The 26,283-nt window shown below is 45.2% G+C and overlaps 1 protein-coding gene and 1 long non-coding RNA gene across 3 annotated transcripts in view; one reads left to right on the top strand and one right to left on the bottom strand.

Annotated features, from left to right (window-relative positions):
- Positions 1-26,283, bottom strand: part of ATP9B (ATPase phospholipid transporting 9B (putative)) — a 150,298-nt gene that overhangs the window by 40,789 nt on the left and 83,226 nt on the right. For both annotated transcript variants that reach the window (NM_001080255.1, XM_059880790.1), the window contains 1 exon segment: positions 3,810-3,970. In NM_001080255.1, the coding sequence (NP_001073724.1) occupies positions 3,810-3,970 (161 nt within the window).
- LOC132343745 (uncharacterized) lies at positions 1,540-21,162 on the top strand. The gene is made up of 3 exons (XR_009492680.1): positions 1,540-1,816; positions 2,448-2,618; positions 16,081-21,162. It is a non-coding gene; the product is annotated as an uncharacterized lncRNA (long non-coding RNA).

Consider the following 26,283-nt stretch of genomic DNA (forward strand, 5'->3'; position numbering starts at 1 on the left):
AAAAGACCAGAACAGGGAAGCCAAAATAGACCTGTGCATATATGAATACTTAGCATGTGACAGAGAGGACCCTAGATCATTGGGAAGAGGTGCTTTCTATAAAGGGTGCTAAGAGAACCAGTGTGGGAAAATATGTGAAAATACTACTTCACACTATTAACCCCCGCCCCCCACAAAATAGGAAACAACAACAAAAGCACTTTCAGTGGTCAAAGAGAAAACTGATGAACTTCTAGAAGTTAACACAGGAAGACAGCTTCACCATTCTGGAGTAGAGGAGGAATTCTTAAACGTACAGAGTAAAAGGCAACAACAAAACAGAATTATAAATTTGACAATGTAAAATTAACAATTTTATTTATAATTTAACCACTGGGTGAGTAAAAATTCAAGTTAAAGACTGAGAAAGATTATCAGCAGAACAGAGAACTGAAAAAGAACTAACATCCAGACATCATAAGTAACTACAAAGCAGTTGTAGTAACTTCCCAGCAAAGCAGATTCCATCAGGTTTCAAGAGCTGAGAATAATTCTCTGTGACTGGAAGCTCCACAGCCTCTGCAGGACATGTGCCAGCTCTGGCCTCAAAACTATTCTTCCTTTCCCCGCAAATGTAGCACATGCCTGCAGCCAGGCCGTTCTATCAGCCCATTTCCAGCCGTGGAGAATTCCAGCCCATTTCTCCCACACAGAATTTTGGGAGTCTGGCAGGCTTCTTATTTTGTTCTCTCTGTCCCTTCCAGTCCAAGACGGCAGTGTTACTGCTGATACAACATTTTCAAAAACTCTGAGGGTCTTTCGTCTGTGTCATGGGGGGACCACACCGTCAGACAAGAGCCCCTCCACAGGTCTTTGCTGGACAAACCCATCTATTCTTCACTCCTGCTGAGATGGCTAAGTGGATCTAAGAGTCACAAACCTCCCTTCTTCAGCAAAAGGCTGTCCAGCCACACCCTAGGACTTCCCTCCAGTGCATGCTTTCCACACACTGAATCTTCTAAGGTTAGCATCTTCTGCAGTCTGGAGAGACTGCAAATGTCCCAAGCCGAAAGTAACTGAATATCATGCCGAGGTCTAAGTAAGGTTGAAAGTACTCTTTCCCCTAAGCATTCTACCTGGAAAATGAAGCTGGCAGGTTAGCACAAACTTGTGATGCTGCAGGAAGGGTATCTGCCCTATAAATAATTTGACAAAAATCTAAGTATTTTCCTTCAATAAAACTCCAGGAAAGTTAATCTCTAAATTCTGAAGCAAATGTTGTGTCTGTGTTAGCTAACATTTTCAACACTCCCTTCTTGGTGTGCTGACCAAGCAGAGCTCTGGGCAGAGCACCGGGCGTCCCACCAAGCGGTCAGCTGGTAGAATGAATACGTGGGCATTTCCCTGGCAAGCCTTCCCACACCCGCTGATTTGGCTGCTTGACTCAGAGTGAAAGAGAGGAAAATGGTCTCCCAGGCCACACAAACACTCATCAACGTCAGTGTTTCCACAAAGACGCTGTACCCACAAGAGGCACTCCAGTGTTTCCTGGAAGGAACGCCGCTGTCGCCTCGTCAAATATCACCTTGCTTCTGTTGCCCACCTAAGCCTCCCTGGCTCAGCATTGCTAAGACACTTGTTTCTGATCATCAACGAGACTGTCACGCAGCATTTCACAGCATATGCAGAAAACACAGTGACTAGAGACATGTAATGCAAGCTCCTGACCTGAGGCAACTGTACACGCACCATGAAGAATTCTGATGGTTGGCTTTGTGCTGTGAGAGAAACAAACGACTTAAGGAACACATATTTATTTCTGATTACAAAAGTCAAGGTAAGTCTTATACTATTTTCCTTGAAAGATGAAGTAACTTGTATCAGGTGACTCAAACAAATTTAATTCTGTAGAGAATTTCAATAAAACCGCTCTCTTTTCTTCAAACAGAAAAGCCTTTTAGAGTGTTAGGTCAGTAGAAGAAAAAGCACTTTATTTTCCAGAACTGGTACTTTGAAAAAGAGAAAAGACTATTTTAAGACTAATTTAAAATTGATTCTTCGTTAAGCGCAGAAACATATTTAGTAAATACTAAAATGTATTGCTATTTATATTTTAATGGAAACTTTGCAATGAGAAAACAAACTTGGTTGAATCAAATGTTAAGCCCCTAAATCAGTGTCCTCTATACATTTTACATTTTACTGTGTCATCCCTTCTGCTAAACCTGTATAACTGCATCCTCACACTATGAAAAATGAGGAAAAGTGTCACGCTGAGGTGCATGTGAGCATCTCAGAGACAGACAGAGGTGCAGTCACACTTCATCCAGCGAGTCTCTCCAAGCTTGATGAAGCATGTTAATCTAAATATAAAACTGTTGATGGAAAAACTAGAACAAGCCAGATTTGCACAGAGCCTTGTACCTTTCTCATTTTGTAATCAGATTTTTTTTTTTTGGCCCCACCAGTGGCATGCAGGGTCTCAGTTTCCCGCCAGGGATTGAACCCAAGCCTCACACAGTGGAGTGTGGAGTCTTAACCACTGGACTGCCAGGGCAGTGCCACATAAGCAGACTTTTTAAAAGGATATACAGACTTAAAAAAAGGATATGTGTGAATGCTAATATACTTATGTATAGGTAAGTATGAACATTCTTACTTCTAAGTCTGTAAGTATATCCACATCTGAAAGGTCTTACAGAATTTATCATTAGCTACAGAGATTATACATAATATTTCTTTCTTTCTCTTGTTATTGGGTATTATCTAATTTTTTTACTATAAATATATAAAATTGAAATGTGAGAAAATGATCATTAGTTTTTGTTTAAAAATAACTTATGTATTAACTTTCATGACTATAATTAGTATTTCCTATTAAGAGGATAAGGGGGAAACATGTCAAGTCTCTTTACATCATTAGTTTACTACAGAAAAGAAGAAAGAAATTAAACATAGTCATATTAAAAAACTGCAATAAAATCTGAATATTGTTCAATAGTTTCTATCAAAGACGGAAGTGCCCCAAAGAAGGAAGAGCACTCTTACCCAGCCTTTCTTGTTGTACAACAGAAATAGTCATGAAGGACACCACATAAAATTTCAGAACTGATAAAAGCAAAAGAATGAAGAAAAACAAGATTCATGAAAACAAAGGAAAAACCCTAAGAAATCCCAAGAAAAGATGTGTTTGCTCAAGAGAGACGGGAGGAGATGGCCGTTGGCAGCTGCAGGACAGGGAGTTTGTTAACACCTGAGATAGGCCATGCGGACCTAGAGACTCCGCCCCTGGAGGCTGGCTGTCCTGGAGCAGGGCCCCCAGTGCAGACCTAGAGACTCCGCCCCTGGAGGCCGGCTGTCCTGGGGCAGGGCCCCCAGTGCAGACCTAGAGACTCTGCCCCTGGAGGCTGGCTGTCCTGGAGCAGGGCCCCCAGTGCAGACCTAGAGACTCCACCCTGGGAGGCTGGCTGTCCTGGGGCAGGGCCCCCACTGGGGTTCAGGGCGGGGGGTGGGGGGGTGGGGGTCGCCTCACATCAGGGGGTGGGGCTCACACCGGCAGATTCTGGGCTCAGGCCTTCCAGTGCTGAGAGCGCTGGGGCCAAGGGTAACAGAATGGACCCCTCCACCTTCTTCTCAACGGGGAGTTTCAGGCACGCGCTCACTTCTCAGAGTCAGTGCCCGCAGTGAAAGGGAAGCAGCCATGGTTAGTCAGTCCCTTATCTTCCCTCTTTAGTTCTAAGTGGATCATTTCTTTCACACTGAGAACAACACATTCAATAACATCATATTCAATGAAACCAGACACTGGTTTTCCTCATCCTTAAACTCACCTTATGGGAATGATGTAGGAGAAGAGGAGGAGAAAGCGGAAGAGACTGCGGTACCAGGGGCCTGCAAATCCCTGCAAGGTCACCATGACAACCGAGAGGGCAACCAAGGCCAGAAATAGTGCTTTGGTCAGCTGGTTGAGTTCAAGATCCAACAGACCAACCTGAAAGAAAATACAGAATTAGCAAAGAGCCACAGTGTCTCTAATTTTACAAGTCTAAATACATGGTAGGGATGACTTTCTTTTGTATTAGCCTTTATTACAATAAAACACATTTTCTTGGGAAAACTTATGACATTTACAGTTTTTCCCAAAAAGTGTTCTAGAAATTCAGGGAGAATTTCTGGAAATGAGTCCCGGTCCCCAGAAGGTTTCCAGAAAGAGGCTACTGAGAAAACACAAGTCCTGAGAGCCTCTCTCTGAACGAAGAGGTTTTGACTACTGCTGGACAGAAGGGGACGCACAGGCGCACAGCCGGCTCCTGCGAGAGCACAGGTGCCTTCTCCTCTGCACGGGCCAGGCCAGAACAGGCCGGCTGTTTGTCATCCCCCTCAGCCAAGAGCCTCTCTGAAAAGAACTTCTCTTGATTAAGAAAAAAAGCAACAGATGGAATAGTTAGCTTGCAATGACAACTGGTTAATTTGCAGAAGTCCTCCACTGGAGGTTCTCCCAGGAAGGTACGTGACACTCAGATTCAGTTTGTGGATTATTTACCAGCTAAGCAAGATATGGGAAAATTATGTCAGTAAGAATTCATTCCTTTTTTGTGTGTGATCTGTGCGGGATCTTGGAGGTAGAAAAGGTGAGACATCCAAACACAGCCCGTCCTACAAGCTAAGAGAACACAGCTCTTCTGAAGCATGCAACTTCACTTTCCAGCCCAGTAACCTCCACCCAGTCTTCCTCCCGGCCGAGTTTCATGGCTGAAAGACCACCGTGCAACGTGGTGTGGCGGGCAGGGAGGGGCGTGGGGAGGGCAGTGTGGGGCTTTGCAGAAAGGCTTTAGAGCCGCAGAGAGGAGAAGGGACGCCACACTGCGGCTGAGATGCCTCAGGACGCTGTGTCCAGGCCAGTTTGGGTGCTGGCTGCACAGCTTTGGGCGAGATGGGCGTGTTTCCCGTCCGTGACTGGGCAACTGGGGGGAGGAGGCGCACAGCACAGGGAGCACGGCCTCCAGCATGGAGTCAAGACTACAGGCATGGTGCTACTGTTCTCACTACCAGGACCACTTTCTTTATTGCTGAGAACGTGCATCTGAGTCTCTGCTTACTAGCCGTGTGGCCGTGGAGAACGTTTCACACTCTCTAAGCCTCACTTTCCTCCATGGTAAACTGGCGCTGCCCATCTCCTAATGGAGGTGCCGGGAGCCCAGACAGCGTGCCCCACCCTCAGGCCAGGGCCCAGCAGGTGTTAACAGAGCCGCTTACTCCTAAGTTTTATGACACTAGCAGAAAAGTGAATCCTATCGGGTTATCTGTCATTTGAGTTTCTCCTGTATCTGGTACAAATTTTGAAAAAGAGAAATTAAAAAAGGAAACATGAATTACCAAAACTACCAACAGCAGGACTTGGGAGTCTGATTATCAACTCCATTTAAAAACCAGCATGACCAGGACAAATACCTTTATAAACACCTTAAATTTAAAACTTGAAGAATTACTAAGCTGCTTAATAACAGTTTACTTTGTAGTACCTTGTCAAATATCACTTCTTTGGCCAATAAAAGGCTAGTCTTTTCCATACCTCACATATTTAGTGTATATCTTGTTTTGATTAATATTTGCCACAAACCCTCATGATGTTAGAACTTGTAGTTAAAAAGAAAGCACTTGTAGTTAAAAAGAAAACTCTGTCAGAAAACCCATTAAGTGCAGCAGTGAAGAAAATTCATTCATTATACAAGTAAGTTTAAATGTCTACTACATTTTTTGCTAAACTCTAAGGTTATGAAAAATGAAGGTGTACAGTGGTAAAAGAATCACTTGCCAATCCAGGAGATGCAAGAGATGTGAGTTCAGTCTCTGGGTTTGGAAGATTCCCTGGAGAAGGGAATGGCAACCCACTTCAGTATTCTTGCCTGGAAAATTCTATGGACAGAGGAGCCTGGTGGGCTACAGTCCATGGGGTCACAAAGAGTCGGACGTGACTGAGCACACATGCATGCTAAGGTTATGAAAACTGAGTAAACTACAAGATTTCACCTGGGGAGAAACAGTCAGTCTAGCAGGAAATGTTATATGTATTAAAAAGCAGAGACATTACTTTGCCAAAGGTCTGTATACTCAAAGCTATGGTTTTTCCAGTGGTCATGTACGGATGTGAGATTTGGACCATAAAGAAGACTGAATGCCAAAGAATTGATGCTTTTGAACTGTGGTGTTGGAGAAGACTAATCATTCCTAAAGGAAATCAATCCTGAATGTTCGTTGCAAGGACTGATGCTGAAGCTCCAATACTTTGGCCACCTGATGTGAAGAGCTGACTCATTTGAAAAGACCCTGATGCTGGGAAAGAGTGAGGGCAGGAGGAGAAGGGAATGACAGAGGATGAGATGGCTGGATGGCATCAGTGACCCAATGGACACGAGTCTGAGCGAGCTCCAGGAGATGGAGGACAGGGAAGCCTGGCTGCTGCAGTCCATGGGGTCGCAAGTCAGACGACCGAGCAACTGAACAACAACAGTAGGAAAGGTAGATGAACACGAGTGGTATGTCCTGTAAGAGAGGAATCTTCTCTAACCAAGCTTACGGACAGTTACCTCTTAGAACGACGATCAGCATCGCTGTTGGTGGCCACCTTATAGCCTTTAAAGAGGTTGCACAAGCAACGGGAATGACACCAGGTACCCAGAAGCAACACGACTGAAAGTGTGTTTAGTGCGTGCACCCTACTTTCACACCCGACCCAGACACTGCAGGGTCCCCTGGGTGGGCTGGGAGCCACTGGGCCCTGGGGTAGGGGTGAGGGCTGAGGGTGATCTGCAGACCCCATCCCTCCGAGCCAGCCCCCAGCAGGCCCCGGCCCTCACTAAGCCCCCACCCTGCAGACTCAGCCCCTCAACTGGCCCCTTCCACCATGCCCTGCTCCTCACTATGTCCCCCAACACCCCAACAGGCCCAGGCCTGGGACACGTGGCTGCCTCTGGTCACGCTATTCAGACTCGGAACTCTGGAGACTTTCCCCGGGTCCTGGCGATGCCTCACGTCCACGTGCCTGCGGCTGATGAGGCCCTTCCCGGGCCTCATGGGCTGGCCAGGTGTGCAGTACTCCCTGGAGGTGGGGCGCCCTGCCTTCCTGGCGGTCACTTCCAGCACAGTGCCCCGGCAAGTGGGCAGTGGGGCCAGCTGGTCCAGGACGAGTCACGCGAACAGTGTTCTGGAAGCTTCTCCGGCAGCATGGGGCGGGGCCTCCATGAGAGCAGGCAGTGGGGACCTGGACGCCTGATTTATCAACTCCATTTAAAAACCAGCACGACCAGGACAAATACCTTGCAATCTCCACTACTTCAACTACTACATAGTTTATGCTTGAATTATTGAGAAAAATAGGGTTTTGGATTAAAATGAAGAAAAATTAAGCCAGGGAAGTAGAGCATGTTTCAAAGCCTGGGCCTCCGCGGTGACAAAGGCGGCCTGAGTTCCAGGCCTCGGGAGGGTCAGATGAAGTCATTACTCATTCAGTCAGGGAGAAAAGACTCAATTACCTCAACGTAAAGATGCTATCAATGAATGCAAAGTGCATATTTTACCCTATTCATCCAAATCCCATTAAAAAGTGAAAGGAATGATTTAATCTGGCCTTCCAGAGTTGGTCTTTTTTTGTAATAAAATAAAGAATCACTGTCTTGCAAAATGCATAACCACTACCTCACACTTTCCCCTGCGTTGCGGCAGTGAAGGAAGGTCTGTCAAGAGGCAGGAGGAAGCGGTCAGCAGTGGGCACCAAATTTCCTTTGAAACAATGCCCCATGTGGGACTGAAACGTTACCAGCGGCCACTGCACTCTGATGCACAGTTCACTCCAAGTGTCAATGTGCCTCCAGTGGAGGAGGACATGTGGTCAGCCACCTGATGTGCCTGTAAGGCGGACATGCTGTCTTCTCCAAACACTTCCAGCTGAAAGGACGGAGTAACAAGTTCAGCAGAGTACACACAGCCTCTCAGCAGTGGGCTGTTCCCTGCCATCTTTCAGGAGCCTTTTCTCAACTACGACTCTTCTTCCTGGAACACAACTGCACCACGCTACAGTATATATCAATAGTATGGTCTTATTGGAGAGGGGGGCTCAATTCTTACAAAACACAGCGAGGAGAACAGAGATATTTCAACTGTTTTTTAAAAGGTCATTTGCAATTAATTTTATACTCATTTTTCTAGAACACCCTTGAAAGTTTCTCCAACTTGCCTAAAATGCAGTCTGGACTCAAAAACTATTCACCATGAAAGCTAATTAACACTAAAGCTACAGATTCTATAAAGGTGGTAACTTGAGTTTTGATGTGAATCTCTTCCTTCTTTAAAAACTTTTAAAACACCTAAACAGGCCAGGTACCTTTTACTCCGATTTCAAAATCTTTTCACCCCTAACATATATTACTGATCAGTTGAAGTAATTATGACTGTACAAAAAAAGGTAAATTAAGTACACTAGGAAGTAACTTTCAACATTTTTGTAATTTCCTATATTAGTAAAGCAAATTTTCTTCCACTTGTCATAATATTTGTTTTACTTGAAACAACTGTGATAACAAAATTAAATACGCTACTGGAAATTTTAATCTCCAAGGGAAAATCTGTGCATAATGTCTAAGACACCACAATGGCTCTGGGAAGGGGCTGCTCTGGGGTAATGAGCACAATAATTGACTGTATAATCTAAGACGCCACTAATGGCAGCGATCACAAATCCACTTAGCTCCTCTTTAATTTATGTACCAAGTTTTAAACAGCTAATGGTTCTCAGTAAAATAATGGTTTATACTAACAATGAAGGGTAAATACGGTAGCCTGCTTAATCAACGAAAGATCAGTCAGGTTTGTTAAGGCACTGGGGACGAATGAGACCCCACCTTATCTCAGCAACGCAGCGCCTCTCCAGCCTGTCTCAAAGTCCCCCCAAGTCCCCAAGAAATCAATGCGAAGTCTTGTGTTATAAAAACTTAGTAGCAGAGAAAACGAAAGGCATTAATAAGCATCACCAACTGCTCTTCATGTGCTATTATCCTGGATTAATGTTATGTGAACATCCAAGCTCTGTAACCTTCCTTCTAAACTCACATTTCCTTACCTACTACATGAAGGTATTCTACAATAACAAATCAGTAATGTGCAAAATGTCAAAAAGCCAATTTAAACTCTTGAAAAAACCTAAGTATCATTTTAATTTGTCCTGTATTTTCGCTGTAAACACATCTCAATTTGAAAAACAGAAAAGCCTCCAACCTACTAGCAAATACACTCAAGACAACTCTACACAGGCCGAAGCACAGCCTTACATGACAGAGATGACTGAGGGGAAACAGGGACATTGCTGTTGCTTGGTTTCCCTTTTAGCAGCTAAACTATTCTGGGATCAGCCCGTCGGTCCCACATCATTCAGAAATTGGGTTGTGACTACAAAGCTGACACAGGATCACTGCTTTAACCTCCTGAAATTACTATAAAAAGCACATATTTTTAAATATCTTAAAAACAAATCAGTCCCATATTTTCTACTTACGGCAGAATCTTAAAAATTTAAAAAAAAAAAAAAAAGTAATTTTCAGTAATGTACTTCTGAAATTCTTACACTAAATGTAAACTTCTAAATGTTATGGCAATAACTTTTTCCAGTTTGGATTTTTAAAGTATTTTTTAAATTATAAAGTGATGCCATATAGCCCCTTTTCCCCTTCTCCAGTTTATTTATTCATTCATGTTTGGACAAGAGCGCCTTAGTCCTAAGTGTCTGCCCTGGATGCAGGCACCGCCCGCCCATAGACAACTCGGCTATTACCATTTACTGCCCCAGTGATCTGCGAAATAAGAAGTGCTTCTTTTAGCTGTTCTAGTCTATTGGCTCGATAATCTGTGCTTTAAAAGCTCCCTAAATAAGTATCAGCACAATAATTTTTAATGTTATATCACCTTAATTTTTAAAAGTCAAAAATCTATATTTACATGATACACATTTAAAAGTCTGTACTGAAAGAATAGTTCATATTATACATTTTTGCCTACAAATAAATTTTGCCCGACTATTCTATGTTTAGCACTTTAAGATTTTTTTCCCTTGCTTACCATACATTATCACATATTTCTTAATATTTAACATTCAAAAATAAAATGGGGTTGCTATATTTTTCATGTAAACAAACAAAAAAAAGGCTTAATGCAAAGCTTAGCTACTGAACCAGGAAGTATAGCGCTTTGCATATTACTGTGAGAAACTCAAAAGAATGGGAGACCCAACACGAGACCTCCCGGAGCTGACACTACGTTGGTGCTGATCAGCTCCGTGTTCAGGGCGATACATGCCATCAAACCAGTCTGCCAGCCAGACACAATAAACATGTTTGTTGTTAGGGGCAAAATTATTCCTAAAACCTACAAACAGATTACTTGCTGAGTTTGAAGGGGGCTTCATGAATGAAGAATGAGGCTGTCTTTTCAAACATTCAACCTTCCAGATCATTTGAGAAATTTCAATACTGGCTTGGGCATTTGCTATAAAACATATCCACTCAACATTTTATAATTGTCAAAACTGTCAGAAAATGGCACATTATCTATGAACATGTTACATACACATATACACACGTCAGATCTTTTTTTTTTGCCAAATTCAGACTGACTTCTACATTCGTGTAGGATAATTTGGTCAAGCCTGTTACTATCTGACAGCATCTGTCATAGTAGAGCCTTTATTAAAGCATAACCAGTATATTAAAAAGTCATCAAATTTAAAGCAATATAGTGACTCTAAGTGGTAAAATTTTTCGTTTTTAATAATTATTAAATTATTTCAAATAGGTTCAACTTGTGACACATCAAAGCCATATTTAAAACAAAAAATGAGTAAACATAAATATGCAGAACAGTCTGGCAAGTATTTGTAAATTTAATTTGTACTCTATGTACACAACCTACATTAAAATCTATAGCACTTAACATTTAAAAACAATTTTCTAGTGGACAGTAGTCTGGTCTTATCTTACAACAGCCCACACAGCTTACTGAAAAGCCAGGGACGCAAGGTGACTGCCCTTACGAGTCACTGTCGTCCGAACACTGTGCGGAGTGCGATCTGCCTGCGCTGCCGCCATGTTCCTGCTGCCATTCGGCTTCTCGCCGCTGGTACAGTAACATTTCTTTGCTGGGAAGAGAAAGCGAAAGCCAAGGAGCAGCATGTTGTGGCTTCACCAGCAGAGGGCGCTCAAGTTTGATGCTTTTTTCCCCCGCTGACTGCTGAAAGCCGCCTTTCCAAGAAGCAGAACTTTGATCTTCAATCAGCCAATTTAGTAAATTTAATACATGTTATCTTAGTTTTATTAATGAAAAAATTACCCTAAATATCTATGTTGCCATGAAGAATCAAAGACAGAATTTATAGACTATAACATGATAAACTACATACGGGGGGAAATTTCCTAAATAAAAACTTCTAGCAAATAAAGAATCATATTTTAAGATATGGCACCCAAAATACTGTAGGTAACCAGTACAACAGTATAGTGCTAAGGCTTTTAGAAAAAAAGATTCAGATCTACAAATTAAGTCAATAAAGTTGTAACAGCTTATATTAGTGGTACTGAGATCCTGCATGTATTTACCTTATTTTTGTCTTAACAATGTAGTAAGCTATCAGTTTTAACTGGTTTTGCCAAGACCACCCACCAATTCAAAATAATTGCGCCAACAGCCTAAGTTATCCACTGACACCAGAAACTTCAACATTCAACATTCATGTAAGTGAAATTTGAGGTCAGGCATTTGATTTCAATTTAGTCTAATTAAATAAGCAGTTTATTTTGGCAATTTAATATTTACTTTAACAGATATTTTACAAATAGCATTAACCTACTCTTGAATCCTTACTATCTAAAAGCACAATACCCATGAGTTTAGGGATTAGTAACTGTGTTTAAACAAAAAAAAAAAGTCTGGAAAAATGCCAGTAAGAGCAGGTTTTGTGTGTGGTCACTGGTACGCTAAGGAACTTTGTTTTATATTTCTTCAAAGATTTTTAAAGTCCCCACACTCTTGATAATTCTTTTTTCCCTTGAAACATGAAAAATAGATTTTCTTTCTAATAAAAACTCTAAATGGTCCTGATATTTTTAAAGAAAGGTTTTTATTAGGAATCTTAAAATTTTAACAGACTCAGTAAGAAAGGGCTGTAAATCTGCTGAAATATGGGCAGTCATTACCTTTCATTTTCTCGTGGACTTTTCATACTGAAGAGACTATAGTATTTACAGTTTTCTTCTGGGAGGTACGTGCATGCGTAGTTCTTTATTTTCTCCTGCATGTGCCAAGTCCCTTATTTTAAGTATCATGGTGCATATGTGTGTGTTGTAGAAACACCCTTAAGATACACTCTAAAATATAATTTATAAAATATATTACTGAATTAGAAAGTAATCTTCTCCTTTAAGCACATTAATAATACTGCTGTTAACATCTGGGCTCTGGGATTGCTCGCTGAGAGACGACTGCACACATCGCCAGAGCTTCTCACGCTGCCGCACCAGGGTCTCCGGCACAGGCCCGCCTCCTGTGAGAGTGCCTTCTGAACTCTGCAAAGAGCTGAAACAAGTACTTCCTGGCACCCAGAAGGGACACTGCAGGAATTACTCCTGCTACTGGCTTGGAACTGGGACCACAGGCGATGGGGAAGGCTGGGACTTAGAAGACACATCAGATCAGAACATGCCTCTTCCCAAGACAAGCGAGTGCCCGGCCAACCCCCGGTGGTCCCCCTTGAGCAGGAGGCATGGGGAACAGCTGGGCAGTCAGGTACCAGACCATCCCACTCCCTGGAGCTTGCCTGGGACATGGCCTGAACAGTTTTTTTTTTTTTTTTTTAAAGTGAATGAATTGGGGGTAGGAGGTGGGGAACACCCTCCACCTGCATATTTTCCTAATAAAATTTTGGGAAAAGGAATGGTTAAATTTTATCAGTAAACAAGGTCATTAATTTCCAGTGAAACTTTAACTTCCAGACCTAAATTTTTTTCATAAGAGGTCATGATAAAGATGAGTTCCTACAACAAAATCAGAGATTTGTTCAGTGATTCCAAATGTCACCATCTAAACTCTTCCTTTGGCAAACCAACGTATTTTTACAGGTTTGTGCCAGGCAATGTATTAGACATTAGTTAACAATTTTTATATATAATAGATTCCATGAAGTCTGGTTCCATTACGGACTACTTCCGTCCCATACATGGTAGTATAAAGTTGTTAATTCTAAGTTATAGTGTGTTAGAAAGCAAAAAGGATGATTAGCAGGAAAAACCCTTAACGCCTGCGTGCTGTCTGTGGTAGAGCTGAGTTCAGCGTGTTTCACGTCTGGTTCTCTGCGGGCGGCTTGGCGCAGCGAGAACCTACACTGCATCACAAAGCCTGCGATCAGACGGTGTCACCTGCCCCCGCATCGCTGCTGGGGTTATTGTGTAAATAACGTGGGGATTTATGGGCCACTTAAGGTCTCCACCCCAATCTCCAGATATCTGGCACCCATCATGACATAAAACCACTCAGTAGTGTTTTTAAATCAAGAGTCATTAGCTGACGTGACAAGATCTGTGTCTAAGATATTTATTGGAAACAAAGCTATGATCACTGTTTAACTGAACTCGTGAAATTCCCAGTGAAATGCATATCACCTCTTTGTGATTATGTTAAACACGGGTAAAGATACAGAAACCCTGGCCCTAAGGGCCGCTCTCAACCTGTCCCTACTCTGACCCACCACGCGGTTAATGATGGGTAAACGTACTCGCTTCTTAAGGCAGCGCAGGATGCAGGCAGAGGATGGCGGGAAGGGGAAAGGATGAGGAAAGGTACTGCCCTGGCCTAACACCTGACACCTGACTTTGAATCAATGTCAAAATCCATGGTTCTCATGATGTGCATTCTTTTGAAAGGAAAATGGAATTTAGCAGATTTACTGAAAATTTTAAATGACTAACATCATATGCTTAAATAAACTTTTCATCTTCCTAATTACCCTTTTATTATTAACTGTCTATTTAAGAGGTTTATTACTAGTATCTCGGCAAAATGTAACATACTTTAAACTATCTAAAATTTTTGTGATACGTCTTCAAAGACATTTTATGAACAATTTCATACTTAACGGCTTGTAAGCAATCCCAAGAGTTGGGAATTGTGTGAAAAGTTGCCCAGATTGACAGATAAAGTGAAAAGGTCTGTATTAATTTCCAAATAAAGAAATGCATGGCGTGGTATCGCACGATGATTATACTCTAAAGTACCAATTAGAACGCATCAGAAACCAGAGCAAGTTGACACTCTACAATAAAGCAAATAATTTCCAGTTGGAGGGGCAGAAAATGTTAATATGCAATGTTCAAGACTACAAGAATCTTTGTAAAAGGAAGTAGCTAATAAGGTTTAATGATGCATGTCAGGAAGCCTCAGTATGTAGGGAAACACAGCTGGCTTCATTTTGTAAACTATTTGATATACACATCTTTCTAGTTCGCGATTATCAGCTGTGCCAGTGCCATGGGGGACAGCTTAGCCTTCAGATCGGGGCATTCTTCTTGTTCTCTAAATTACAAGTAAAACACATTAATATAATATGGTGCTATAGGCGAGTGCTCTGAGCGTAGCTTATCTGCTTGAGGAAGAGGATTAAAGAAGTCTTCTGCAGAATGTCGTAGAAACAATCCCACCAGCCTAATCGGCTGCTGAGCGCCAGGGCCATGAAAACAAATCATAAAGCGACAACACACTTGGACTCAGAGAAGCCGTAACTTTCACAAGGCGTTCACCATCCTTCCCACCGCGTGTATTAAATGCAAACCAGCTGAGCACTGCTCCTCCTGAGAACGCTCAGCCCACACTGGGCTTTCTCCCTGGGGCACGCGAGCCCGAGCCAGGAGGCCCTGCACCACCCATGGCGGGCTGTGCTCACGCCACCTCCGCGAGGGCCTGCCATAGCAGGCGACAGCAGCGCTCTGCACCAACAAACCTTCCACAAGGAAGCCCTGTGTCAGGCGACTTCCACACTCGAAAGCTCTCAGACACAAGTTTATTCAGCCACTGGAAGACAACTGCTAGGTCACAACTCTGATACCAAATGTGTCAATCACTTGGACGCACTGATTTTAAATGTGAGTAAACGTATTAGCTGTTAAAAAAGTGCACCTAATGACAAAAGACGTTGCCCTAAACTAAAAGAGCTAGGGTTCTAGTAATTGGTTGAGAATAGTCTTATGGCAAAATACACCCCAGGTTCTCCCTGGGGTGGGCAGGCCATTCACAACCAGAGCCATTCAGTGGGACCCGGCCCCCAGACTCCCCCAGGCACCTGGCTGATCACTGAGGCGAGGAGAACCCCAGGAGCACGGGACAGGCGGCACCATGAAAGGGCACCAGTGAGCTAGGAAACGCCTTGGAAATCTCCAGGTGATGTGTCAAGGCTTCTCCCTCAAAAATAAAGGCTGGGGATTTTGTGACAGGGCTGGAGCCAGGAGCCAGGAGCAGCGAGATTTCAGAAAGACTTTGGCATTTTGACAGGGGAGGCACCATCACTGCCACGTCAGCACCGGACTCACTTGTCTGTGTCCTACGTGAAGAAACATGCTTCAGACAAGCAAACAAAACACATAACCAATTTACTTTAACAAGATTAACTCCACATGAGTAACTAACACACAAAGCAGCTTCATTTTGGTTGAAATTGTTTATAACTGATCACGTTCTGATTCCTTGTGACCTTGGCAATCTCCAAGCCAACGGCCTTCCTGGTTTGCCAGGTGCTTCTGCATGACTTCTGTTACGTGGTCCCAGTCCCGCCTGGTTACGGTTTCTCGTTCAGCCCATGGAGCTGAGGTGTGTGGCCAAGCTCGCAGCTCCTGGCCCCTGACTACAGCTGGGCTTCCCTGGCTGGCTGATGTGAACCAGAAATGATAATATTTCTGCTCTCATCATTAGATCTGTGGCTGGAATGTTCATTAACTACACAAACTTCCATGAGGTTCATGAAATGAAGACTGGTCAGATCTTATCAAAATGCTTTCTTTCACTGTTTTTATTTAGCAGTGGTGAAACTTCCTCAACTGGCATCAGCTACTGTACTTTGGGAAAAGGAGGAGAGCCTAAACAAAGTGATTACACACCGCGGCCACGGGAGCAGAGAAAGCACAAGCTTGGTGAGGCCTGAGTCTTTCTCTGGTGAAGCAGCTCAAAGGCAAAGCCCCTGGCCTGCGTGCTCCCTGCAGAGCCCACTGCCTGGGGGGCTTTCTGCCGCGCGGCACGCAGGCTCTGCTGTGGATGACTCTGCCCAGCAGTGGCTGGCCCGGCGGGCAGAGGCCTTGGGACTCCGCTGTTCTTGAGACGGCCGGGTGGGGCAGGGGGCTTGTCGGTCAGACACCAGGGGCAGGGCGAGGTGAGGTGCAAGACTGGATCTAATGACCTCAAAGCTGCTAAACAGAAAGCACACCTGGAATTTCAGAAAATGAATGAGCAGCTGAGGAAATAATACATACGTTCACCTAAGATCTTAACAAAGGAACGCTGACGGAGGCCAGCTCAGGAAACCCCGCCCACGGGCTCAGCCCGAGTGTGACCGCAGACTCCACACGGTCAGCAGGCCGCCCAGACCGCAGCCAGAGCAAGCTCGGCGGGACGGGCAGGAAACCCCCGTCCTCCACAGCATGTCAGGAAAGCCCACCACTGACTGCGGACAGGGTGGGGGATACTGCTCGCACCTGCGGGCCCTGCCGTGGTTTGCGGCATTGTCTCCAGTGAGCGGGGCTGTGGGAGGGCAGAGGAGAGCAGACCCCACGCTCTGAACTTGGCCTGCTTGGATGTGTTCGCTTCGGACTCGGAAGCGTCCAGCCAGGCCCCGCCACCCTCGGGCCATGGTCAGCAGGACCGTCCCTGCTTGCAGCCCAGGCCACATCACCGCCTCGCCCCAACGTCCTGAGTGATGAGAACACCACCCCAGACCCTCAATCCCGCGTGGCGGGAAGCGTCCTGTGCCTTTACTCCTCAGGCTGGTCGGCCACAGCTAGAAGGCCTGAGCCTGGGTCCGAGGCTCTGGGGCACTCACCCAGCCTGGTTGTTCCCAGGCACCCGGTCTGTCATCAAGGGGAGAAAGCCCTCAGCCGTTTCCCTCTAAGTCTCTGCTGCCCTCCGGCTGCCTCGCTGCTGCTCCCGTACAGTGCCCCACGCCTGCTGAGGCACACACACCCGCGGATGCTCTGTCCTGTTGTGTGTCCCCCTTCTTCATTCTTCTTTCATTTGGCTTCTCGGCCTGGAAGTTCCTGACGTATCTTCCCGCTCACAGGTCCCGTCTGTGGCTGGGTCCCGTCTGCGGCCGCATCTCCCGTCTTGGCTCCTGTAATCTCTCGCGGGTACTCTTGGTTTCTGCTACGCTGACCTCGACTTCCTCGCAGTTTCTGCCTCCCCGCTGATGCTTCCGTGCCTGTCTGGGCGCGCTGTCTGCTCCCCTTCTTGGGGCCCTTAGCGTGCTGACCTGACTTCTTCCACGTTCCCCGTCTGGTAGCCTGGGCCTGACGTGTGCCTTCTCAGACTGCCTAACCTCCCCTTTAGTCTATGGCTCGTAATGTGTACTCACAGTGCGACACACAGTAGTATCCGATAAAAACCGCCAGTGTTCCTGCCTGGAGAACCCCATGGATGGAAGAGCCTGGTGGGCTACAGTCCACGGGGTCGCAAAGAGTCGGCCAGGACCGAGAGACTTAGCATGCAGGCAGTAAGCGCTGAGGTGATGAGCCTCAGTGAGAGGCTCTACGTCAGCCTGGGCGGGACCGGTGTGTCGGATGCTGCTGCAGCCGTGGTGACTGAGGCGGCCAGCTCCTCCAGTGCCCCGAGCGTGCCCCTGCCGACTCTGGGCTCCTGAGGGGCAGCTCCTCAGAGTCCATGTCTTAGGGCTCTCTCAGCTGGAGCCCCGCGGGTGTGGAGGTGCAGGGTGGGGAAAGAGTGACTCGCCCAGGTCACCTTCACGGGTGCTTCTCGATCCCACCCCACAGGGGACCGGGCGGATGAGGGGATGGGGCAGGACGCCCTCCCAGAAGAACGGGGGACAGGCAGTCCCGTCCACGACTGTGCCTGTCGCTCAGGACCTGCTCCTCAGTCTGCCGTGCCTCCCAGAGGAGGGAGGAGCCCCTTCCGGGACCTTGGGCGAGACTCACACTGCAGCCCCAGGGTGGTCGAGCCACACTCGCCCCTCCAGCACTTCGTCTACAGGCCGTGTGGCTTTCCCACAGCTGGCGGTTCGGGGCTCCTGCAGCACCCACGCCGGGAGGCCGGGACTGCACTGGGTGTGTCACTGGGTCTGGGGGATGGGCAGCAATTCTCTGTCCACTTGGTCTTTCCTGCTGCAGGGCCCGGAGGGACGGCCTCTGAGGGTGACACTGGAAGAGGTGACGGTTTCCAGCGGCCGGGCCCTGCGGCTTGGCTGGACGCGGATGCCGCGCAGAGGCCTGGGGCTGGCGGGGCGGGCCCGGCACAGGGGCAGCGCTCTGCAGACAGGAGCCTTGGGCACATGGGGCCTGCCTGCTGCTGCCCCTCGCCTCCTCTGCATGGCCTCCAAGGGCCCGGACAGCAAAGCGCAGCCGGGGACTTAGGCCCCTGCTTCTCCACCGGAACAGGGCAGCCCTGCTGGACAGTCACACGGAAAGTCGAAGGTTTGTGGCGACCTTGTGTCCGGCAAGTCTGTGCCGTTTCTCTAGCATCTGCTCACTTCATGTCTTTGTCGTGTTTTGGAAATTCTCGCAATATTTCAAACTTTTTTATTGTTATCAGACTTGCTAGGGTGATCTGGGATCAGTGACCTCTGATGTTACTACTAAGACTCGCTGAAGGTGCAGATGGTCGGCATTTCTTAGCAATAAAGTATTTCTAATGAAGGCATGTACTTTGTTTTTTAGATATAATGCTACTGAACACTTACTAGACTGCAGTGTAGTGTAAACCTAACTTTTATACGCACTGGGAAACCCCAAATTCGTGTGACTTTGCTGCAGTGGTCAGGAGCCGAGCCCACAATATGTCAGGTATAGAAACTCAAACTCTGAGCACCAGACTACTATAGTTTTTCTTTACGTTAGTATTTTAAAATACTCAGTTCTGTTGTGCCCCTAACTAGATTTTTTAGCATCTCTGAAGTGTCTGGTGTCTTGTCTCCTTCCACAGGCTACAGAGGCCTCGATGTTCAACAGTCTGAAGTGGGTCCCACAGACCTAACGGGCTTTCCACCTCATCTTTTATGCCAGCCGTGCTTGGAGCTATCAGAGCAACTGGCCTCTGTGTCTCTGCTGGGCCCGCGGCCCTGGCTCCAGACGTGGCTCCAGCATCAGCGGCATGGGAGACCCTCGGGGGATCAACCCTCGACTGCTTCTTCAGCCCCCAGCTCCTGCCACTTCCCCCAAAACGCATAGCTAGCCACGCTGAGCCGCTCCGGTCCAGGCCGCTGACCTGGGACACCGGGGTCTCCCTCCGCACAAGGCTGGCTCCCCTCAGTCAGGCATCCCTCACAAGCCAGAGGGTCAGTTTTCAGTGCTCCTCAACCCCCTATGAACATGAAGGCTATCAAGGTCAAGTGAGTTTCATACAGTCTGTTAATGCATCTGCCATGTGGACAGAGGGCGACGGCTCCTTGAGGGAGATGCGCCCGCACCTGCATCCTAACTGCTCCCAGGTTAGTTAGGGGGAGCAAGGGCAGCGCTGCAGTGGCTGGCATTCTGGCGAGAAGTGACCCACTGAGTGGCCGTGGAGCGCTTACACTCCATTTATTAGCAAGAGACATAACCTGCATGTAAACAGAAAGCAACAACTTTACATCAACAGTAACGGCAGCAGCTAGCTGGACCTGCACATGACAACCAGAACTAACAAAGAAGTTCAGGTCAGACAACAGGCAGAAGCAGGCTGGACCAGCAAGGGGAGAAACTGGCCTTCCTGGATGTTAAAAGGATGACCAAGCAACTCACATTTTAGTCTGAAAACTAACAGTGTAGCACTAGGAAAATAATGGGCTTCCCTGGTGGCTCCGCGGTAGAGAACCCCACTGCCGACACAGGAGATGTGGGAGATGTGGGTTCCATCACTGGGTCAGGAAGATGCCCTGGAGGATCTTGCCTGGCAGCCCACTCCAGTATTCTTGCCTGGAGAATCCCATGGACAGAGCCGCCTGGCGGGCTACAGACCATGGGGTTGCAAGGAGTTGGACACGACTGAGCATGCATACACAACAAAATAACAAACAAGACTTTTGTACTTCTTGAAGTAATTATAGTCATTCCAGGGGAAAATATTTAAACTACCCTTTAGCCGCTTTTAAATCTTACACTTGAAATCTCTCCTGACATTACCCTTACTTTGTAGAGGATGTGGACCATGAGCGTCCTGCTTTCTGTCCTTAATGCATTAACTCAGCATTAAGAGAACGTGCAGTCACAACCTAGCATTCTACACATCCTTACAAGGACCAAACACATGAATTGAATGAAACTGTGCAAATCATGTGATACTTTAAAAGAATTTACTTTTGTTTTACTTAATTAGCAACCATAAATTATCTTTAAAATTGTCACGGCCTTCATCCAGAAAGCCAAAGCTGAGAGCGTTCTCTCGAGAGAGGACTGAGTTCTACAAAAGGACGCAAGGAGACTTTCAGTCCAATTCCCTCCTGCGATCTACAGCACACTCCTCGGGGACCGAGCTCACTGCTCACGAGGCCAAGGACACACACCCGCCCTCCCGAAATGAGGCACTGCAGTGTCACCACGTTCATTTCAAGTACGGAGCGAAGGCAGCAGCTCAGACTGAAATTAAACCTTGGAAGCAGTCATTTTTTATATTGTTTGGAATTAAAAACATATTAAATTGATCCATTATGAAAATTCTGTTCTCTATATTGTGTGTTTCAGACCATGTCTGTATCTTAAGGCTATGGAACAATTTTTGTAATTGTAATAAAAAAACAAATTATTGACTTTAACTTAAGAAAATTGTTGCTCAAATGACTAAATATTCATTTAGAACAAAACAAATCCTTCTCTGAAGTGTATGGTGCACCAGTTGCTCATTTCCACAGGTTAATGAACTGTAGGTAGCGATGTTACATCTGTCATTTTTCCTGGGTCTCATTTTTACGCCTTTATTTGCGGGCCTGGGAGGGTTTCCACGCCGCACATAACATGGTGTCGGCTGTCGGCACTACTGCAGGAGTGAAGGAGCCTCCTCCTTTACACCAGCACTAACAGGCAAGTGAGCAGAAACCGAGGGGCGACTTTGAGCGAGGAGACACACATCTGAGTTCTAGTCCTAGCTTCCTAAATGTGTCCGATAACTCTGATATCACCTCACCTGCAACATTTGAAAAAACTGTCCTTACTGCCAGCACAGCAAGTGCCATCTAAAGTAGTCATTTATTAAGTGTTTACCTACTTGGGCAGTAAGTGCATTTTCAAAGTTCTAGGAACAAACATTTTTGTTGTGCCACTGCATAAAACACACAAAGACTGTGTGTTAAAGGACATTGAGAATTTTCAATCTGAGACCCTGCTTTGTGAAAGATCCCCAGTGTTCTCCCTACTTGCTGCAAGTGATAAATCCTCCCTTTTTCCCGCACAAAAAAAAAAAAAAAGAATTTTAAATCCTTTTAGAGTGTTAGGTGCCACCTTTTCATAAATTCATAACTTTTAATGTAAATGATTCCTCTGCTTTATCTGTTTTGAAAGTATAAAATTTTGTAAATTAAATCAGCTTCAAAAACTAAGAATAATCAAAAAAGATTGCTTAGGTGCAGTTCTGTCTGTAACGGGATTTCGCTGGCTTGCTCAGAAATGTCAACATTTCAAGGGAAACAAAAGAGCTTCAGGTGCCCCCCAGTGGAACCTGCTCCTCTGCGGCCCCATCAGCATCTCATTACAGCTGCCTCTCTGGCCTCTCCTGGTCAGAGCAGATTATTTCCAGCGCTCTTTCCTCCTCCAGAAATGAAGTGACTTCACAAACATGCACTGAGTCTTCAGCACATGGACTCTGGTCTTTCGAGTCTCGTAGCATAAATTCTAATGAGCCCACTCTCCAGTCTACAGAACTAACTAACCCATCCTCATTAACTAAGCTGAACTAAGGCAGCTCAAATAGTACCCAGCACTGTTAACTAACAGGATGAAGCTGGTCAGAAGAAGCACCCAACAGATTGTGAGCACCCCCATCGGACCAAATTCCTTTTGTATCTCCTCTCCATTTAATGCTCTCAACCCAGCAGCATCGCGATGCAGAAGCGAACCTGGTAGGTAGGGGCACGCCGGGAGGGACAGACCTGGAAGGGCACTGCCGAGGCCCATCCAGAGGTCTTCCCAAGATGTCACCACCAGACCAAAATTTAAAGTATTAATAAGCAAGTATTTCAACTAGTATATTTTACTGAAGCTTTCTACAGAAGGCACTGTTCACTGGTAGAGAGGACTAATTAACCTTCACTAGTACATTTTGGGCTCGTTATCCTATTGTCTCTTGAAAATATTACTAAGAAATACACTGGCACACCAATTACAATTTACATTATAATTAATTTATCCTACTGATAAACTAACAATTATTACGTGTGGTCATTTATCTCATAGAAGTTTTATATTCTAATTGGGTTCAAATAATAGGGCTCAAAAAATTTCCTTCTGACTTCAATGCCTCAAAAAAATTTTTGATTTTGATGGTATTAAGCAGTTTAAGAAGAAGCCACATTGAGCAAAGTAAGTCAGAGAAAGACAAATATATTATACTGCTTATACGTAGAATCTAAAAATGGTACAAATGAACTTATTTACAAAACAGAAACAGAGTCACAGGTGTAGAAAACAAACTTATGGTTACCAAGGGGGCAGTCAGGGGACGGATAAACTGGGAAATTGGGACTGACACATACACGCTGCTACTGCTAAGTCACTTCAGTCGTGTCCGACTCTGTGCGACCCCACAGACGGCAGCCCACCAGGCTCCCCCGTCCCTGGGATTCTCCAGGCAAGAACACTGGAGTGAGTTGCCATTTCCTTCTCCAATGCATGAAAGTGAAAAGTGAAAGGGAAGTCGCTCAGTCGTGTCCGACTCTTCGCAACCCCATGGACCGCAGCCTACCAGGCTCCTCCGTCCATGGGATTTTCCAGGCAAGAGTACTGGAGTGGGGTGCCAATAGATAACTAAAAAGGACCTACTGTACACAGGGAACTCTTCTCAATACTCCATGATGCCCTACATGGGAAAAGAATCTGAAAGAGTGATGTATGTATATATATAACTGAGTCACTTTGCTGTACAGGGGGAACTAACACAACATTGTAAATCAACTCAATTTCAATAAAATTAAAAAAAATAAACAAACATAAAAAAACCCAAGCCTTTCAGAAATGTTTGATGTGAATAACTGTCCCTCAAAAAGAAACCTTAAGCAGTTAGCAGGTTATTACAGTGGGAAAAGTCAAACTCACATGATATATTTTAAAGTTTTGCAAAAGGAAATTACTAGATGAAAATGTTTATTACGTAGGGGAAAAGAAAGCTATTTAACTTCATGTTAAATGTATCATATACATGCTCAGTTAATGCGGTTGTAAAAAAGAAAGTTGGGTACAGTAGCTACTCTAATGTCAACATACTGGAGTTTCTTTTAAAAATGATATCCAGAATACATTTTTAGGCGTGTGAAAAGACAATTAAGTTGAAACCAGATGTGTTTCTGAGGAATACACTTATTTTTAAATTATTGGTCAGAAAAATGTAACTATGGAGGGGAAAACCGTGAACCACTGCTAAGTACCGTGACCATTCAGTACACGGGTGGGCACCGTGCAAGAGGCTGAGACAGCAGCGGTACCAGGATGAGGCGGCACAGAGCCCGGGGCTGCCTCTGGAGTGGGCACCAGACCACCGTCGCCAGGGACCAGGGGTGGCAGAGGGCCGGGCGCTCCCACACACGCAGCCAGTAGGCACGGGGAGAGGCTGGGCTGGAACTTGGCCTCCACGCCCCCACTGGGGTCCTCACCTACGACAGCCCCAAGGACAGGCACCCCGCACACCCTGCCGGGGGGCAGCCAAGCCTTCCCCTGGCTAGCTTCTCTCTCAAGAAGCAGGAAGCATGGTGGGGGCCGAAGGGTCCTGCCCATCCCCCCTGCCTTCCCACACAGCAAGCAAACCAAGTGACTTCCCTTCTCTTCCAACTGACCCCTGGCTTCGAATCTTCCCCAACCAAGTCTGCTTCTGAACCCACGCGGCTCATGACCCGTTTCTCTTCATGGTGACCACGAAGGGACCCCCTCTGCATAACAACCTAGGGCACTACACCCCAGGTACCCACCACGGTCCTGGGGCTGCCAGCCCTCCTGGGAAGGTGAAATGTACCGTGAGAATCTGAAAACAGGAAAACCTTGTCTTCCTCTGCTGTCTTCATTCACGACACAGTCATCCATCCACTCTGGTTTCATCCAGAAGTTTTCCAAGTTGCTCATTTTTCATCTCACTACATCTTTCAGACCGTATTTCTCACCCACACTGAAAGGCCTTCATCAGAAATGCTCCTGTGAGTAAGTTTTGCGAGCTTATATAAATTAAGATGGAAATGTCATGATAAAGCAGTCATCACAAGTCCCACTTATTTCTAACAGTTTTCATGGCCCCAGGACAAGGAATCAAGGATTTCAAAATACAAAGGCACTTATGAAAACACTTATCTGTTTCCTGAATAAATTGTACTTCTCTGTTAAGAAACTGATTACAGGGAATTTAGTTCAGAAATGATGTTGTTGTTGTTGTTTAGTCACTCAGTCGTGTCCGACTCTGTGACCCCATGGACTGTACACGCCAGGCTTCTCTGTTTTGCCATATTTCCCGGAGTTTGCTCAAACTCATGTCCATTGAGTCGACAATGCCATCCAATCATCTCATCCTCTGTTGCTCTCTTTTCCTCCCGCCCTCAATCTTTCCCAGCATCAAGGTCTTGACATACTATCAATTACTACTTACTTTATACACAACAAATGACGAGTAAGACCTCATTCAGAAATTTATGTAAAAACTTGTCTTTTTAGCGGTACAAAGTATTTACTTTAAATAACAAATATGCTGTTTCCTATTCAGAACACCTGCCTTACAATCAAATTCATATTTAAAAGGAACTAGGGCCTGAATCCAAGTTTTCCGGTTGAGATGTTTGCTGTACACTCTGATAGAGCATCATGTCTCAGAGGTTATCATTAGGACTGCTTCTTCATTCAGCATCTTGCCTCTGTATTGCTTTCCTGAAATTATAAGTTTATTTATATTCACACTGCTGATGAAGAAACACAACTTTTAATTGTGAGCAGCTGTAATATCCGAGTGCGCGGCTGAGCAAGTGCAGCGAGGCGGTGTGTGCTGTCACAGCTCTGAGGGCCACCAGGGGTCTTGTCTACGTGCCACTGAATTACTTTATTGGAGGTTTGTTTCTCGAGTTAATCTTCTCCTGATGAGGCTTCAAAACACTATGATTTGTTAATATTAATAACAGTTATCCAAAAAAAGCACTCCCAAAGCCTTTCTATCTCTGTGGATTGACTGTAATACCATATTCCACAACATGTAGCTCTTTTGTGAACCACATGATCCCATTTTTAAACAAGTATTTAAATCCAAAAATATTTTATTACTCAAGAAGGCAACTATTAAAACAATTAAGGGGCGCAGTGATTGTATACAACCACAAGAAGAGTAATGTCTTTCTACTGTAAAATTTTAATATAAAACACAACTTTTAAAATATTAATAAACTGCCCTTTTAAAAATAAAAGAGCTAGTCTCAAAACAGTCTTTGATATTTCAACTTGCAAAGTATACCATGGCTGATCCTATTTGGGCTCTATTATCTCAAATGCCTTTACAACCATTCAGATAAAAGAAGAGGCTCTAATTCACATAATGGCACATATCACCTGTCTGTCTGTCAATGAGACGTTTGAAAGCATCTTTTTATTAGAAACACAAATCAATATGCCCAAGGGATTATAATAACTGCTGGAAGCAATCTGTATTATCATTTCATCCTTCTGTTCTTGCTCTGAGCAACTTATTATTATGAATGGCGTGAAAATGGCAACCTGTCACAACTGATTTTTCTTAACCTCCTGCAAGAATTTTTTCCTCGTAAATGTAGAGTATCTTATTAAATATATCTCAAGCTGGGCTTTATAAAACAGTCCATTACTCTAATTGTATTCCTTATAATTTAAAATTTCATCA

This window comes from Bos taurus, chromosome 24, assembly GCF_002263795.3.
Source record: "Bos taurus isolate L1 Dominette 01449 registration number 42190680 breed Hereford chromosome 24, ARS-UCD2.0, whole genome shotgun sequence".
In the NCBI taxonomy this organism is placed as follows: Eukaryota; Metazoa; Chordata; class Mammalia; order Artiodactyla; family Bovidae; genus Bos; species Bos taurus.